Here is a 20,035-nt window from a genome sequence, read left to right as displayed (position 1 = left end):
ATAACATCATTGGCTGGCGAAAACTTTTTTAAGTGATTTTACTAACAAGCGCTTGGGGAATACAAGTTACATCAGCCCCAGAATCTACTAAAAATTTAAATTCAGTATTATAACTCTCTACATGCAACCTGCAATACCACTGGGCTACATCCTGATTATAATTTTTATTTGAACGTACCATAAGACCTAAAAAATGTACCTCGCTGTCTTCATCGCTGTTTGATTCCTCTTCATGGTCGATGGACTTCACTGCCTTGCTTCTGCAAACTTTTCTCCAGTGTTCCGTTCCCGACCGTTCATGTCTTTTGCTGGAAATTTGTTCTGGGCAAGGTACTCCTTCCCTCAGAAGTAACAACTTGAGGCCTTTCTTATACCCTTTTTCCTTCAAGAATTCCCTTGTATTGCAGCCTCTGCTTTCAGCTGCAGCCGTTCCCTTGTTTTGATATCAAGCATTCCCACCACTAGGCAGTCTCTTATAAGTTCTTATAAAATTATCTACTGGCTTACCTGGCATCTGTACTCTTCTGTTGAACTTATATCGTTTAAAGATAACATTTATTTTAGGAAAAAATGCCTGGCTAATCAATTATAAAATTATCTACTGGCTTACCTGGCATCTGTACTCTTCTGTTGAACTTATATCGTTTAAAGATAACATTTATTTTAGGAAAAAAATGCCTGTTAAATTCTTGCAGAGTTTCTTCCTATGTAATCGGTTTAACGGGCCACAGGAGGATGATTAGTTTACTTTCCTCATCCATTACATATAAAAGGATATTTATTTTCTCTCTATTTGTTTTTTGTTTTAAATCTGATACTACCAAGTATCCATCGAATCTTTTTCTCCACTGTGGCCATCCCGCCGGTTCCTGCAAGTTAAATCTCTTGGGCGGTTGTACATTCCAGTCCTGTTGTGCAGTCCCTAGTGCAAGCTGTTGGCGTATATCGCCCTGGTTGGATCCAGCCGCCGAAGTACCCTGTGTTTCAGGCATTATAACCTTCTATTATAGGTCCACTGTGCCCCAGGAATGTGGGTTATGTACTCTTGAACCCAGAACGAAAACGGTCTAAAACGAAAACAATTCGTTTTCTCACCCGATTTTATGCCACTTTTACCGCTGCCACCATGTTTCGTTATGAGACGAGGAAATAAAACATAAAATCAGGTAACGTCTAATGCACATTTTATTGAGCCTTAACCTTCAGTCATCACCTAACATATATTTGTGTTCTGTGATCATTACTTGGTTATTTCGCTTACGCGCTAACACAACACTAGCTATCAAAATCGGCCGAAATAATTAAGATATTTAAGAACTTATATCTAAATAAAACATTTTTAACTTTTATAATAAAATTATATTAATTGAGACTACAATAAATAAGTTAATTTCCATTTAAGTATGTGAATCCATTAAGTGAAACACTGTGTTTTCTGTTAGCTCTGATAATTTCATTAAATTTAAGTTCTTCGTAGAATAAAAAACTATGAAGCCATAAGGTAAAGTAGATTCCTAAAAAAAATTTAATACATTAGCTTTAGAAAGCGCAGATAAAACGAATTAAATTCGTCTCGTTAGATTTGTATAAAAAATCACAATTAATAAACAACCTGTGTGCCAATTATATATATTTCTAAGGTATCTAAAGACATTTAAGTGCAAGGATTTTCAACTTTAAACGAAGTTTTATTTTATTACATTTTCGAATATACAGGGTGGTTTGGTTATTCGGGATAGTTGCAAAAAATGGTTATTTATATTATTATATAGGTATATGTTACGCAGTATAATATTTAGGGCTTAACGAAAACACTTTAGGTATAGTTTAAAGGTTTAAGAGGACAATTTTTCTTAATATGATGCCTTTTTGCAAAGAAAGCACTTAATATCATACCACCTTAACTCGAGTGTTGTATAATTTAATAATTTTATAAACCTAAAAAATATAACCAGTAAACAACTGACGTGCAACAAAAAAATATTTATTGTAAATTAGTATTGTAGTTTGTAGTAGAAGAAAAAAGGCTTGCCTCTACTAAAAATCAAGGAAACTGATTTAAAAAAACTAATTATTTAGAAGAACTGGTTTTGCTTTCTAAAATCATAAAATTATTTTTCAATATCACTACAGTACTTTACCGTATCTGCTAATTAATTCTATTATTTCTGTAAAGCTACTCTTTTAGTTTAGTGAAGATAACTTATAAAAAACTACTTTACTACTACAGTTGAGAAATATTAGTAAAGTGAACTTTACTAAAATTTTTCTCATTTTACTGACTCACAGCGGCAACGCGGCTCCTTATATACTCGGCTAACCACGATTCCGGAAGATTTGCTGATTTTTGAAATGTTGTACGGTGTTCCACTTATGTCAGTCCGTAATGACGGAAAGTCAGCTGGTTATTCTCGGCGTTTCCAATATCGTTACATAATTAATCAAAAACACGCGATAAGAGATGTCTGAATCAGTCCTAAATCACTTTAATACCAGTAGAGATGAAAGGGTAATAAGAGCAAAAACTCAAATTAAGTAATTCTTAATCAGAACGCAAGAAGATAATCAAAAACTAAAAATTTCCCATAGAGGAATAATTTCAAAAATACCAAAATGGCCTCAAAAGTAAGTTATCTAATAAAGAACCATAAAAACAGATGGACATAAACAAGCTAGAAGCTAAAATAAAAACGGATATCGAAAGAGCCTTGAAGAAGACATGTTTTAAGATTTTTTGTTTGTTTATTTATTTTTTTGTAACATGCAAATCTTTTATCTTAATATCAATACTAAAAAAAAATTAAAATTATAAACTTACCCAAACTTAGAACTGTGATTAGAAGTGCATATGTTCCTATAATAACTGCCTGCAAGCCATAAAGTACCATGGTAAGTAAAGATCCAATAAATGCACTTACTACCATTTCAAACGCAACAATGATTATATAGGGAAGCAGAAATTTGCGCTCTTTCTGTAAATATATGTAAATTATTAGTTGTTTATTGTTTTATTCATAAATTTAAATAATATTGTTATTTGGTGTATAGTCAATTTTGTAAAAATAAATAACCTTAAAATTATTATAAAAATTAAGTAATATTATTTTTAGTTTGGGTTTAAGGGTTAAACCAGAACAATATCATTTTACAAACAGATCTTATCATTTTACATAGTAAGATCTCTATACAAAGTGAATCATTAATATTGCAATAAAATTTAAGGACGTATTCCTTTCTGGTTTACTTTTAAATTATTTAATGAAATTAGGGATAGGGAGATTTTCTAAGGTACTAAATTTAATAATTTTTTTATAGTTTTGATGTCGCACTAATAGAGGGCGTCACGTATTACATTGTGAGTTTTTAAATACAACAATGAAAACAACCATTTTATTTAATAAATTTAATTCTATCAAATCAAAGGTTTTTACAAAAAAGAAAAGTGATTTACATGACGTAAAACACAAACTAGGAATATATAGAGGTTATAAAAGTTGTTGAAAGTGTTGCTCTCCAACTTCAATGCAAGCACCTACCCTACAAACCATTGATTGCTACACTCGTTCAAAAATGTTTCGAATTATTGCGCAACTTGCCACTCTTCTATTTCTTAACTCTAAACTCTTCAACATTTTCAATTGGAGTACTATAAACTAATTGTTTTAGGTAACCCCAGATGAAAAAGTCCAAGGAATTTAAGTCGTTAGAGTTTTGGAAAAGTCGCTGTGAACTTCATATAGGTATGGGTGACCTACTGGAATTTTTTTTTTTTTGAAAACAATTTTATATTACTCAATAATATACATATTATTCTATTTATAATAAGTCTCTAAACAGTGCTTGTAGCTCTGGCCTCGAGATTAATATAAAAATTCACATATGAAACTAGTGTACACAATAATCATAGGTAGGTTATATTAATTAATTATAATGTAAAGTAAATTATAAATAAGGTATCTCATTACATAACTAATTTATACTAATTTTACAACTTGACTGATTAAATAGAAAAATATTCGTTGAGTTTTGTAACAAATGTTTTAAATATTTGAATATTTCTTAAATCATTAGGTAGCCTATTAAATGCTTTAGATGCAGAATACATTGGGCTATTCATTCCAATCATTGTTCTATTGTAACTAATATATAAATTTAATTGACCTCTGGTATTGCGTCTATGAACGTCGTTTGAGAATGTAAAATTTATATTGCATTTAATTTTTTTGTTTATAATTTTATATATGAGTTTACATTTTTCGAACTCCATTAACTGATTCAATTTAAAAACTTTAAGCTCCCTATATAGAAAATCTGTATTTGTAAGTTTATTATATTGAAACAATATTTTAAGGACCTTATTTTGTAAAATTTGGATATTGTCAAATTTTGTTTTAGAACATGTTCCCCATATAGGCATCAAATATCTAAAGTGGGACAAAAAGAAAGCATTATAGATATTCATTTTTGTATTATTTGTTAGGTAGCTTCGGCTTTTATATATACAGGGTATCATAGAATTTATTTTGGATGTAATTTTGTTTATGTGAGTTTGCCAAGTCAATGCTTGATCAATATTTAAACCAAGATATTTAATGGAGGCAACTTTCTCTAGGCTAATTCCATTTATGTTTAGTTGAATATTATTTACTTGTTTGTTTTTTTGTTTAAACAGCATATATTTGGTTTTGTCGACATTTATTTTTAACCTGTTGTAAACTAGCCATTTAAAGTACAAGCTCAGATCAGCATTGATAAATTGCGCTAACTCCTCTTCATTTTCACCTTCATATACAAGGGCCGTATCATCTGCAAAAGTAAAATATCGAGCACGTAACCTGGCAAATTTTAGACTTAATACGTATAAAAGATATAATAAGGGTCCCAATACAGAGCCTTGAGGCACTCCATATTTATTCGAAAACAATTCACTAGCTACTCCCTCCCAGTAAACATATTGACTTCTATCTTGTAAGTAGGTTTGAATCAGTTTCAAAAAGAGTTTTCCAAATCCCATGAGCCTAAGCTTTTTTAATAAAATATCAAAACTTACTACATCAAAGGCTTTCTGTAAATCAATGAATACCACAACTACAATTTTTTTGCTATCTAGGGACTTTGAAATACAACTAATAAAGTCAAATGTTGCCGAAAGAGTACTGCTATTTTGAATAAAACCATACTGATGACTATCCAGCAATGTATTTTTATGTACAAAAGACATTACTCTTTTTTTAATAATTTTTTCTATTATTTTTGATAAAGTATTAACAACAGTAATGGGTCTATAGTTATTCATTTGATCCTTATCGCCAGATTTAAATATGGGAGTAATTTTATTTTTTTTTAATTCATTGGGATACACACCAGTGTTAAAGACATTATTTATTAGTTTCGCTAATATATTTATAACATAATCTTTTAAATTAATTATGTCCAACACTGTTATGCCATCCTCGCCTGGAGAACAATTCCGCCTTAATCCCATGATGATTTCACAAACCTCATCACAATTTGTTGGTGAAACATTCAACATACTATCACAGTTAACTTCATCAAATATATTTTCGTCATCAATATGTTGAGTCTGGTTTACAAGTTTATTAACAATACTCTCTCCGACTTGGGCAAAAAGTGTGTTTGTTTAAACAATTAACATTATCTTTTTTTTCTTTTATAATTGTTCCATTTAAGGTAAGAGAATTTATTTGAGTAGTGTTTGATTTATTTTTAAAAAACTTGTTTATTAAATTGCCACTGTTTTTTTTGACTGCCGCCTGCATGTTCCCATTCTTTGCGAAAATACTGATTTTTTAATGCTTTTATTTTATTTGTTATTTTGTTTTTAATTGTACGAAATTCTTGATCATATAACGCACTACCAGGGTTTTTTATTTTTCGTTTGTATATAAAGTCGCGTTTTTTCATCATTTCTAGCACCTCCTCATTGATCCATGTATTATTTTCTCTTATCCTAAGTGATTTAATGCGTTGAGCTTCATTTTTTGATTTCTGGATCAAATCGGTTAGTTCCTGAAATGATGATATGCTTACATTTTGAATATTTTGTTTAAATTTATACACAAATTTTTTATAATCAATGCTGCTAATCATATATTTTATCTTTGGTTTATATTCTTTGGTGGCATAATTTATATAAAATAACAATTTCTTATGATCAGAAAAAGAACAAGAACTAACATTTAGGTTTTCGATTAAATTCGAGCTGCCCTCTGACAAAACATGATCTATAATAGTATGACTTCGCTCTGCGACTCTTGTAGCGTTTTCATACATAATTTCATTATTTATTTTAAAATTATTTTCAATTAACAAATTTTTATAATTAGTGACCAATGCAGAACTTTTTAACAAGTCAATATTAATATCACCAACAATAACATGCTTTTTGGGATACTTTATTAAAATTTTCTCTAAATCTTTTAGGAACTCTAAGTTATTATAAGAGGGTGGCTTATATATTACACTAACCTTTAAATTAGACTCGCCAACACATACACAAACCCAGTTAACACTTTCATTCGGTTTTGACTTTTCCACTTCACGACACTTTAATGTGTTTTTTATATACACTGTTGCTCCGCCCCCTCTGCCATCTCTGCATGAATGTATAGCGGTGTAGTTGTTTAAATCATAAAAAAATGTCTCATTTTCATTTATCCAAGTTTCTGAGAAAGCTAGAATATCACAGGGATTGTTGATCAGGTCACATTTAATTTCATCGATTTTATTTCGAATGCTTTGAATATTCATATACACTACCTTTATTTTCGTTTGAGGCCTTATTAGTTTTCCAATTCCTTTTCGGAGTGAACAAGTATGACTTTCGATGTGTCATTCTTTCTTAGAAATATCGTACCATTGCTAATCCATAGGTATTTATATTCATGCTGCTTTTTAAATGCCCTAGCAGCTGTAAATAGCTTGATATTTTCTTTTGTTAAGTCATGGTTCATATATATTTTGTGGTGGTTTCTATATCCTAAATCCTTTGAGTTTAGCTGATATCTCTTTTTTGATTTAAAAAGGCCCTCTTTTGTTAAATTCTCAAAACAAACTTTAATAGGAGAACTTTTGGTAGGTTCCTTTCCCAACCGGTATGCTATAAAAGTGTTTTTTTCTATAGCTACGTCCAATGTCTCTCCTATTTTGGTGACTAAGACTTGCATGTCTTCATTTTCCTCATATGGTACTCCTTGAATAATAATGTTTTTGTCCAGTTCCTGTTGTTCCTTTTTATTTAATTGGTTTTTAATATCAGCCAATTCTTTTTGTAAATTTGCATTTACTTTCACCTGCTCTTCATATTTTAGAAACAGACTATTATACTTATTGTCCATTTCATTTAACTTGGCCATAATATCTGCCAATGTATAATTTTTAGCTTGTTGATTCTGCTTTTTTCGTTTACTTTTTTCAGCTTCTATGCAGGGTTCGCAATACCAAGGCTCTTTTAGCTTGCTCATCTGTGTATAGGCTTTCTGTGAAATAGATGCATATATCCTGTGCTTCCAAACATAGCACTTTTCACATAAAAGCGCCTCATCATCATCACTAACCTTTTTATTGCAGGTCTCAGACGCTTTTGTTGGCATACTGGCAACAGCGCGCCTGATCGCTTTACTGTTTTCGGTATCCTTGACCAACCTTGGCAGTACTGCATGCAAGTTTTACACTTTAGTAATACCGATTTTTGAATTTAACAAACTAATATTTATTCACTGGAGACGATTACAAAAATGCAACAACATCAATAACCTTAGAACATTGAAAGACTTGACTTGAACTATATGCTAAGTCAATAACAAAAACGTGAAGGTATTTTAAATTTTAACCAACAATCGACATTTTTTCTTGCATTTTTTGAGACGTACGAACGATGACATAGATATATTTTTCTTCGACAACAAAAATTAAATGATTAAGTTCTCATAGTTTTTATTTTTGTTTATAATTTTCGCCATTTGATGAGCATCTTTGGACATAGGCATGGACGAAGTTTTTTCAGTATTTTGACCCAAGGAATTCGTCCTTAAGTTTGCGTGCAATATTAATGATTCAACCTTATACCTCATGTTTCCAGAACTTTATACTATTAGCTGCTTCATTTGAATACACTTTAGGGTGGATTTTGACAATTTTAACAGTTTATACTCAAAGGTTCAACGCAATTTTTGATTGTCGGTCATTTAAAGTACAGTGAAACCTCCCGATACGGACACCTCCAATAGACGGACAACTCCCTTGAGCGGAAATTTTTTTTGGTCCCATTGAAAATACCCTAAATTCCCATATGCTTTAACGGACACTCTCTCGGGCGGACGCAGACACCTAAAAGTGGTCCGAAGAACCGCTAAACCTTCTCTTGAGCGGACACAGAAAAAATTTAAACACGCAATCGGGGGTTGCACTGGCGCCAGAGCCTAGGTTTTCCCCGATACGATGGTACTCCTCGCATGGCGCCGGTTTGTCGGGATGTTTTTGTGTTTTGACTGTTTTGTTAATGCATTTGGCTTTAGTTTATTGTCGTATCTTCTAGCGTTATTAGCGTAACAACCGATATGTCGTCGAAACGTAACGTGCTAACTCTTAAAGAAAAAGTTGACGTAATTGAGATTTTTAATAAAGACAAACTAAGCGTACGCGACTTAGCAAAACGGTTTGGAATAGGAAAAATACAGGCAGCTGAGATTATTAAAAATAAGAATGTTTTATTAAGTAAGTTCCACTCAAATATATGAATAAAGAAGCTTCTTAAGAGAAGAGGGCAGAAATATTGACAGACAGTGCTATGGGTGGTTCATTAGAGCTCGAAGCAAAAATATTTCATTATCAGGTAACATACTTCAATTATTACACATATTACTGTATATTTTACATGTGCCTATTATCTTTTTAGGTACAATTGTTAGAACGAAAGCCAAAGAAATCGCTGATGGTTTGGGGTATAGAACTTTCAGTGCATCAGAAGGTTGGCTGCAAAAGTTTCGTACCCGGCACAACATTGCTTTTAGAACTATCAGTGGGGAGGCCGCAAGTGTGAACTCTGCCGATGTCACGACATTTTGGGAGAAAGTACCAAAATTAAGAACTATGCTCCCAAGAATATCTATAATGCTGATGAGACTGGGCTATTTTTCCGAGCAGTGCCAAACAGGACTCTACATTTGAAGCGAGAAAGATGTATTGGAGGTAAATTTTTAAAAGAGAGACTGACTGCACTTTTTTGTGTAAATATGGAGGGACAAAAAAAAACCTCTAGTGATCGAAAAAACGGCCAAACCAAGAGCATTTAAAAATATTAATGTGAAAAAATTACCTATAGGTGGAATAAAAAAGCTTGGATGACCGGTGAATTAATGGCCGAATGGTTAAATCAATTTGATAAAAAAATTATGCGTGAAAAACGAAAAATGTTATTATTTCTCGACAATGCATGTTGTCACCCAAAGGATATAAGACTGAAAAATATTAAATTGATTTTTTTGCCTCCAAACTGCACTTCTATTGTACAGCCTTTAGATCAGGGCATTATTAAGAGTTTTAAAACATTTTATAGGACAATCATTATTAAAAAACTTTTATTAGCCATAAATACTGCTGAATTAGCCAGAAAAATACACGTCCTAGATGCAATTTACTTTATAAACATTGCATGGGACCAAGTGACAAAGAAAACGGTTCAAAATTGCTTTATTAAGTCTGGCATTACACACTCTAATAGTTCAGAAAATAGAGCAGAAAACCTGGAAATCTGGGAAAATGAAGACGACATTCCATTGTCACTTTTAGCTCAAATGTTGAGGAATAAGGATAATTTTGGAATGATAAACAATAATGATATCAACGATTTTTTTAATGTAGACAATGATTTAATATTGGAGCAAATTGATATATTGGAGCAATACTTTGCTCAACAAAAAAAATCGACAAACGTCTTTATTAGAATATTTTAAACATAAACAATAATCTTAATTTGTACATGTGTTCCAAAATATTTACATATTATTTCTTACAAAAATCTTTATATGTATGTATGTACTAGTTTAGTTTATTTTCGGTTTGTTATTTCATAAGTTTTTGTTTTGGTTTGTTTTTTAATTTTATTTTTTTTGCATAATTATAATTATTTTGTAACCCTAATTATATACTTATTGTCACTAAATAATTAATTATAAACTTGTTTAAAAAAATAACATGCCGTTTAATTTTGCTTCTGTGTGGCCTTTTTCCCTTGGACGGACACCTCCGTTGAGCGGACACTTTTTGAAGGTCCCATGAGTGTCCGCTCAAGAGAGGTTTAACTGTATATATATTGGATTACATTTTTTGTTTGTTCACTTTAAGAATATGAAAGTTGAATTTCATTATTTTTTTCATATTTAATTACACCAAATTAATAATTTAGAAATTTATCGTTTACATTTATAATTGACTTGATAACGTATTTTCTAACATTCTAACTTATTTTTTTCTAATTTAATAGTTTTTTTAAATGTACCTTAAACATAGGAATGTCTGGTAAATAAGTCTCTGTATTTAAGTCAAATTCTAATTAGTTGAAATATTTTTAATTATTAAATTTTTCTCATGTTAAATTAAAGTTTTGACTTGTTTTAATCAAGATACACTATATAATAATACATTTGTTATCCATTACATAATCTTTATTTTAACAAGTCTAAATAGTTTATTGTACCTACCTTAAAAATCCCAAACACAAATATTCCATTTACGACTGCTGATATTAATAAGTATCCTAGGGAGCTTCCGAAAATTATGACATATAAGTTGGGATTGTCGCTACTGAGGTTTGATATGGCAATTGAAAGAAATATTACAACTATTGTTCTCCATACCTAAAAAGTTTGCTGACTTATTGTTACATATATAATTTAAAATAAATATATTTAACAATGGGTTTCTAGGTTATTGTGCGGTTGAAAAAAGTTTTTTATATTTTTTAGACATTTTTGTTAAATTTAACTCTATGATATGCAATTTCGAAGTTTTTGGTTACGGTTTGCGAAGTTTTGTTTATATAGAGAAAGTTACATCATGTGAAGTATTTTACCGATGATTGAATAATATCTTATTATGATGCAGTCAACGATTATACCACAGTCTAACTATATCGTTATATATGTTGAAATCTATATACTTTGATTATACTGCTATTTTAATTCGGATATGTCTCCTCCGAATAAAGTCACTTGCAATGCGTAAAATGGCATTCCACACCTTTATTAAATTAATAAGTAATAAAATAATTCATTTCATTTATTTGTTTTACTTACTAAGCCAAGCCAACCACTAATATGTACGACTACATCTAACTGACATGAACAGCACGAAGATGATCCATTTAAAATATCACGAATTGTCATATTTAATTAACAAATATGTCAATCGATTTTTACTCTAAAGTAAGGGTTAATAATCATTTAATTATAAAGTAATGTTAAAACATAAAATTGCTACATGATGATTTTATCAATTATTTTTTCCAATGTTTTTAACCGTCAGCACATTTCACGCATTTACACCATCTGTATGTGTATATTCAAGATAACTAATCTTATCTAATAAGGTGTAAAATAATTAAACAAATTCTATATATAATAAATATATCGAGAAAATACTAAATTGGATTTTTGAGTGACGAGATAAGTTCGCAGAGTTATCAGTCTTTAATTATTTGTATATATTGAAAATTAATTGTAGATACTAATACTTTATAAAGCATGTAATTGAAACATACAAGGGGATATCCATTTAAAAACAAAAAATCTATGTGTTTTCAATTCCATTTTTGTATCTTTTTATTACTTCGTATTACTAGTCATCAAATGTTATGCAAATACATACAAGTAATTTGGCTTTGTCGTTTAGTATTAAAAATAAGTATTGTTAGAGTTAAATAAATGTTTTATTTTTGGTGAATTTTAAACAACCATGTAAAACAAACAAGTGTATTACGAATTATAGAACTTAACAATTTAAACGTCACGTAAAGACTGAAAACTAAACTAAGCGGTTAAGGAGACCGCCAATCGATAAAGAAACATAAACAGTCCTGATGAAAGAGAATTATATTCGGCCTTGTTCACAGTATATACTTACAGTTATTATACCTGGAAATGATCTACATGGTGTCTTAGTCATCGAATCCTGGATTTACCAAGCATTTTTCTTAAAATTTTCAAAAAAAAAAAAAAAAAAATTAGAAATGGATTCCTGTATATTTTGGACAGAGGTTTTCCCAAAAAAAAAACATTATTGATAAATTAAATTGAATCCTTAAAATGTTCAAGGATTTTGCTTAATATTATTCCAATAATTTTTTCTAAAACTCTATTGAAATTATCTACAGGATGTCAGAAGCAATGAATACTTTGACACATTAGCTTAAGGAAAAACAACGTTGCACACTTAATATAAAATAAAACAAATGGCTTTGGAGCTTTGTAACATTTTTATTAATATATCTCACCACAGTATAACATTTAAGATAATATTAAATATATTATATCGTTCTAATATTACGTTTTTCTTTCATATTTTTTTTCTAACATGCACTATAATGTATACTCTCTAATGCTACATATAGAATTAGTTGCCCAAGGATGCGATCAAACTATTATAAATTAATATACAAATATATGGGGATATAGTTGAGTACGCAGAAATATTACGATTACTGCCCTGTATTTCGGACCCTTACCAGCTTAAAACGTAAAGTAGACTTGATAAAAATCAGGGTTGATCTCAGGTTTCTTTTTTGTCGATTATTGTCTAATCACAATAACCTTCTAAGGAGACTAATATACATTATATAACCTCCTTTTTTAATTAAATTTAAGTTAGAAGCGTCTTTGGTACATATATTATAGCTGGATATATTATTATTATTGTAACTTACACACAGTTTCATTTAAATAATTTTTTTTGTATATAGGTCCCCTACTGATGATTTTATTATTGATAAATGAATTGGGTGCTGTATAGGTCTTTCAAGTTTTCTGCCATTAACACTCTGTCATCTGTAAAAAACGAGGATTTTGCTTTCCGAGGATTACAGTCAATTACCCTCACTTGTTGTGTCTGCATGTCTTATTTTGATTAAAAAACGTGCATTGTGTCCGTCTAATTAATAATAAAGTTCCGGATGAAATGTTATTTTTCACCTTAATTTTTCAAACATTTCTCAGTTTTCAGAAAAAAAAGTGCTGCGGTGAACGCTGTATCGTCTGCAAAAGTCAAATTGCTCAAGGATAAATTGGGATTTTTAAGCATAATTTTTGGTTATTTATCCATGCTTTGTCACGATTTCTCGGCTTATTTATCATTATCACGAACATTTTTCAGCTCTTAAGGATGTGTCGTCTGTAAAAAACTTGGTTTCTCCAAAGGTTTTTTATAATATTTTAATATTTATTCAGGTATGATACTTTCATTCTTTCTCCGAGATTTTCCCAATAAAAATTGTTTTACAATTATTATTTATTTACAAGGTGTCTCAGCAATGGACTCCTGGAATCTCTGGATTTTCTCAGGGGTTTTAAAAAAAAATGGATAATTTCCCTAGAATTTCTAAAGTTTTCATGGAATTCTCTTAATATTTCTAAAAAGGTTTTTCCAAATAAGATTAAGTACTATATAAAATTTATGTACGTCTACGTGTTGTATATTGCTGCTACTATGCACTATGTGTGTCAACCATGGCTTCCTGGTTTTTCCAAGGATTTATCTTTAAATATTTGCACATTTTTAAATAGTTATCTCAAAAAAAAAATTATAGCGGCTATAGGTTGTCTCAGCAATATATTTCCGGATTCCTTGAATTTTCCAAGCATTTTCCTTAAGTTTCCCCAAAAAAAATTACCTTTTGTAGCAACAGATTTTTCGATTTCCTGAATCTTTGACTATCCAGGATTATCCAAAAATTTTGCCCATTGGAATGTTTTGAAAGATGGCTAAAAATGACTTTTGTTCCAAGGGTTTTCTAAAAATAAAATATGGCAATGATATACAGGATATCCTAGCAATAGATTTCTGGATTTTTAAATGATTTTCCTAGATTTCTGAATTTTTTAAAGACTTCCATTAATAGTTTTCCAACGGCTTTTCAGAAAAAAAATAGATTACTACGTAAAAGTTATCTACAGGGTATTTAGCCATGGATTCCTAGTTTTTTCAATAATTTTTGTCAACATATCCCTAAAGTTCTAAAAAATTAAATTTTCTAGACATAGACTCGTGTATTTCCTGGATCTTTGGATTTTCCAAGTATTTTTCTTAAATGGCCAAAAACAATTTTTTCCAAAGGCTTTGCAAAAAAATAATTCGGCAAGGATCTATCGGATGTATTAACAATGAATTCCTAGACTTTTTTGATATTTTAATAATTATCTAAGCATTTTCGCACAAAAAAATTTAATGAAACTCCTAAAAGTTTCAAGGGTTTCCCTTCATGTTTTTCCAAGTGTAAATTGTCTACGGGGTGTCTCAGCAATGATTTCCTGAATTTTCCAAGGACTTTTTAAATGTTTCTAGGGCCAAAAAGAACTTTCTCCAAGAGTGTTTCCGAAAAAATCTTTGGTAGTTGTCTATAGGATGTTAGGCGGGCAATGGATTTCTGGAATTCTTGGATTTTCAAGGACCGTTTTTAATATTTCCCTCAAGGTCTTCAAAGTATCCATGTTTTATTACTCCTTTATTTTCCAATGATTTAAAGGAATCCATTTGTAATTGATTCCTGGCATTTTTCTTAAAGGATTTCTCTTAATATTCAAATATTTTTCAAAGGATTTTATTTACTAGGGGAACTTTTCACGATTTTCTTAATATTTTTTCCTAGGTGCCAAAATGGTGTTTCTGCAACGGTTTTTATGAAAAAAAAATTAATTCTGAGGCAATTATTTATAGGGTGTTTCAATTGAATTTTTGGATTTCCAAGGATTATTTTTTGTTACTTTGCAAGGTTTTCCAAGAAATCCTTATTTTATTATTTGAGTTTTTTCAAAAAATTTTAAAAAAATTCAATGATTTCTCTGGGATTCCTAGATTTTCCAAGGATTTTCTTAATATTTTAATATCTTTCAATGGCCCTTGAAAGAAAAGACCTTTTTTTACTTAAGAAACCATGCATCTCCTCCATTTAAATTATGCATAATTTGACATAAAATTCCAGTATAAAGTAGAGAATATTTCAAATTTGTCCAAAAATCAGTCGATAAATTCCTCATCTCCATGGAAAAAATATGCAGAGAGTCTCAACAATAAGTTGATATTTGCTATAAAATACAAGAGGGTAAAAAGAGCCAAAATGTTAAGTCGTGCGTCCTGTATATTTAAAGTACCATGACGCACAGTGTATCCTGCTGTGGACAAAAGAGTGTAAGGTGATGTGCAAAAAAAACAAATATCGATGCGTCACATCCGATTAAGTTATCTACGAAGAATAATTGTTTTTTGCTTGAATCTTGGCTTCATCAGCCTTAACTCTTCATGTGTCTACCATCCCAAACGGTACTGAGTCATATGAATTACCTTTTCCTGTAAAAATTCCTGTCTTTCGTCTAGACCCACATCCTTGATGACCTAAGACAGACTCTACAGTCTTGCAGACTAAAAGACACTGATTCTCATACGGATTTCTCTGGACAAACTTAAAACGTGAAAGACCTGTCAGCAGTGTTGATCCCCTTGCAAATGGCTTTTTGATTGGCCCAGCAATTCTCAGTTTTTCAGTTAGAACTTCTAAGACACTCTTAATATATATATATGAGTAAATAGACATAAAATTTGACAATCATATTAAATTTTCATTTCTTTAGGGTGTAGATGGAAGTGCATATTTTTATCAATTTTCTCTTTAAAAGGAAACTAAAAAAAGGGGTCTCTGATTGCCTCGTGGCCCCCTTTTTTAGGGGCTAAAACCCTGTGCAGCCATTCACAAGGATTTTTCACGAGGGCCCCATGAAAATGAGAGTTTAAAGTTGAGGGGAGGCACTTCCATCGATTTATTATATAGTAAATGCCAAGAGAGCTTGCTTTAAACAGACATAAATATTTTAGTAATTTTTAACCAAATAAATTATTATTTCATATATGCACGCCTTTTATTTCTGTACATTTGCACATTGGTCCTGTACCTTTAAAGTGCAATAGACAAAGCTATAAAACAAGGAAAGTACAGGATTTTTTTTGTACAGTTTCTTTACATTTTTTCAGTGTGGTACAGCCATGGGATGATTACTCGTCTTCTTCCTCGTTTTGGTAGCTGACGTACCGAACAGATGAGTGGTCCCCTGTTATCAGCGACTGAAAAAGAAATATTGCCATATTTTATATCGAGAATTGTTATAAAATAGGAGAGCCGTACTTTTTGCCTGTTTACTCCAAAATTATTTATTTTACAAAAAAATTATTAAAAACAAAATGAAAATAAATAAAATTTGCGATATTAAGCAAAAAAAAGAGTGGTTCTACGAGCAACCGTTGAAAAATGGGAGCATTTTGAATATTGACAAGTCGATGATAGAAAATTTCTAGATTTAAGACGCGTGCCCTTTAGATTACAGAAATCAATAAAAATACAAGAATTGATTTTTATTATGGTTCAAGAATATGATTATATTGATTCGGATAGGTTTTTGCCAAGAATTATTAAAAAATATTTCCCTGATATGATTATTGATTTAAATGATATAGTTGAGGTAAAAATTGTGAAACCACGTCGCAAAAACAAAAATTAATATTCGTTTTTTTTACAGAATCGATTATTGATGATTACCATTGTGATTCAAATCAAGTGAATAAATATTGATTAGTTTCGCTGCTCATTCACATAAGACAGTCAATGTAAGGATTTTCAAGCTTCAACCAAATCTTCTCAATCAAAGTTGCCTTAAAATATAATCAATTTTAAAGAAAATAAAACAAATATTAATATTCGTGTGATTAAATTGATTCGTTAATTTTTTAACTGAAAATTAAAGCGAACTTTTTATAGAATTGATTATTGATTGAAATTATATAATCAATGCCTTAAAAGTACAGAAATCAATTTAAAAAAATAACAAATAATATTATTTGTTATTTTAAACTTTTACGAGAATTGTTTAAATTAATTTTTCTTTCAATAAAAATTCTAAGAACTGATACTCATTGTGATTTAGGAATATGATTTGATGATGCTAATATTTTACTACAGAGAATTGATGCTTAATTTAAACGAAATAGGGGACGTAACAATTCTTAAGCGACCTCGCTGTAGTTGCAGAAATGAATGGAAAAAATCAAGAGTTGATACACGTTGTAATTAAGTTTTTCTGGAAATTAAATTTTTAATTAAAATGTTTACCTTCTTGTTTGAAACTATTATTGTGCTTTAGAAAAAAGAGTCAACGATGCTCAGACTACATCGCCTGTAGTTGAAGTTTATTGCCAATCTTTACCGAGAATTGCTTATACCGAAATTTTTTCCGGAATTGATGAATGATTTAAATGAAAGAGTCGACGTAGTGATTCTGAAGCCATGTAAAATGACAAAAATAAGTTTTAGAGAAAAAAAAATAAAAATTGATATTTGTTGTCATTAAATTGATTGGAATAATTTTTTAACCGAAAATTGATTAAACCCAATTTTCATCAGAATTGATGATTTATTCAAATGTATGGCTTAAAATTACAGTATTCATTAAAAAAACGAGAAATAATATTCGTTAAATAAATTTTTTTCTCATATTTGAATATTTATTATTATTGTTGTTAATTTATATGAATTAGTCAACGTAATGATTTTCAAGCCAAGTTACCATAAAATAACAGAAAAATTTAAAACAAAGAGTTGATTTTCATTGAGATTCTAGTATATCAGAGATATTAGATTATATAGATTCAGATACTTTTATGCCAAAAATTGATTAAGATTAATATTTCCCAAAATCGATTATTGATTCAAATGATTTAGTTGACGTAAATATGCATAGTCAAGTCACAAAGAAAAAAACAAAAATTGATTTGCCTTGTGATTAATTTTTTTTATAGAATTGATCATTGATTTTTACTGTTAAAATTCTAACAGTTGATATTCATTCTAACTTAAAAATGTGATTTTGAATTTGATTGAATTTTTTTTACAGAGAATTATAATTAAACTCATTTTGTCTCAGAAACAAATAAGTGAGTTAAACAAAAAGGTGAGCTTAATCACTCTTAAGCCACTTAGCCCGTGGTTTAATAATATGAAAATGTCGATACTCTTTTTTTTTAAATCAAACTTAGAATTGATTAAACTGATTTTCTTTCCAAAATTGATAATTGATTATTAAACAGTAATGATTTTCAAATCACATCGCCTTGAAATCACAGAAATTATTTAGCAAAAATACAAGAATCTTACAAATTTCTCTCGGAATTGATAATTATCGTTGTGATTAAAAAAAATCAACATATTGGTTCTCAAGCCACATCGCTTTAATATCTTAGAAATCGATAAAAAAGCCCAAAAGTTAATGTGCATTGTCAATCTTTACCGAGCATTGATTAAGCCAAATTTTTTTACTAGAATTGATGTTTGAACCAAATTAAATAGTGGCCGTAACAGTTCTCGGTCCATGGCGCATTAATTGTCAGTTGATATTCGTTGTGGTTCCATCATATGATTATATTAACTTAGAAATTTTTTTCATTTAGATTTATTTAAACTGAAATTTTTACAGAATTCATGATTGATTCAAATGATATAGTCGACACCTTAAAATGACAAATATCATTAGAATCAAACAACAAATAAGATTCGTTGTTATTCTCGTTGTTAAATTTTTTTCCCAGAATTGATAATTAACTTAAATAAAATAGTCAATTTAACGGTTTTAAAGGATGTCGCGTTAACTTTTCCGTTTTTTATTGCTGAGCAAAAAATATATTTTTTCTGTGATCTCCACGTTTTTCTCCCAGAATTGATGATTGAATATTATCATTGTGACTTAGATGATTCTTTAGTTACTTCGCTTTAAAATCATAGAAATCAATAAAGTTCCAAGAATTGATTGAGTTGTGATTTTAAAGAGTCATCTACCGAATCCAATAATTATTATGACACTGAATGTCGACAGTTTGCATTATTATAAGAAAAAAATAGTTAAAACATAATCATTAGCAAACATGCTTTAAATGTCATTTAAGAATAAATGAATAAATAAATAACTACTTACTTAACTTCCAGTAACAGCAAATTAAAAAAAAAACTATAAAATAAGAAAAAGCACACGTTTATTAACAAAAATAATGTAAATCCAAGATCATCTCCAACAGTTTAGCATGCACAGTCCAAGAACACCCTGCAAAGTAAAATAGACTTAAAAACATTTAATTACATGCAAAAAAAACAGCATGAAACATAAATTTTCGGATATTTTCTTTATTTTTTTCTTCCGATGACGATTGGATGTTCTCACCTTTTTCTCCTCTTTTGTTGGCGGATTCTTCAAGCTGAACAAGAGGGGGGCATATATGAAATCAAGCATCGCGATGCCGAAGAGCATCCACGCAAACCCGATGCTTTTGATTAGTGTGCCACTCAAAGCAGGCCCTGAAAATTTTAATTATTATTAATTAAAAAGTAAAGTCATAGACGATCGTAATAAAATTACTTTCGTTGTGTATTGGCAGCATCACTACGAAAGAAAAATAATTTTTCCAAGTAATTTAGGACGTAAGTGAAGAGTGATATGCAGTACAAACCCAAAAAATTTACGTTTTACCCACTCTTTAGCCTAATTTTTTCTCTCAGTCCCTTTAATCACTGGCTTTTGACCCCGTTTTTGACGTGGTTCTCTCGATAAAACGATGTTCCTCGTCTAAAGGTAGCAGGACCACATAAGAAAAATAACTTTTTTTAGTAACACCAAAAATGGACTATCGTTCTTAAATGATGTTTATCGTCTCTAAGGAGCATTGCTACGTAACAAAAATAACTTTTCCAGGTAATTCAGAATTTGAGTGTAGA

The 20,035-nt window shown here is 30.0% G+C and overlaps 1 protein-coding gene and 1 long non-coding RNA gene across 4 annotated transcripts in view; one reads left to right on the top strand and one right to left on the bottom strand.

Annotated features, from left to right (window-relative positions):
• Positions 1-2,366: 2,366 nt before the first annotated feature.
• On the top strand, positions 2,367-4,102 carry LOC126740127 (uncharacterized). Its single transcript, XR_007661805.1, has 2 exons — positions 2,367-2,625; positions 3,667-4,102. It is a non-coding gene; the product is annotated as an uncharacterized LOC126740127 (long non-coding RNA).
• Positions 4,103-12,474: 8,372 nt separating this feature from the next.
• The window catches only part of LOC126736737 (synaptic vesicular amine transporter), a 93,072-nt gene continuing 85,511 nt past the window's right edge, over positions 12,475-20,035 (bottom strand). For 2 of the 3 annotated variants that reach the window (XM_050441264.1, XM_050441272.1), the window contains exons 10-11: positions 19,485-19,618; positions 12,475-16,344 (exon numbers count right to left, since the gene is read on the bottom strand). In XM_050441264.1, the coding sequence (XP_050297221.1) occupies positions 16,276-16,344; positions 19,485-19,618 (203 nt within the window). In that variant the 3' untranslated portion in view covers positions 12,475-16,275. Of the gene's footprint in view, positions 16,345-19,282; positions 19,368-19,484; positions 19,619-20,035 lie in introns of those variants that run through there. The other variant, XM_050441275.1, reaches the window with a different exon arrangement.

This window comes from Anthonomus grandis, chromosome 1 (assembly GCF_022605725.1).
Source record: "Anthonomus grandis grandis chromosome 1, icAntGran1.3, whole genome shotgun sequence".
NCBI lineage: Eukaryota > Metazoa > Arthropoda > Insecta > Coleoptera > Curculionidae > Anthonomus > Anthonomus grandis.
Note: the sequence above shows the minus strand (reverse complement) of the source record. Positions and strands in the feature narration are given on the sequence as shown.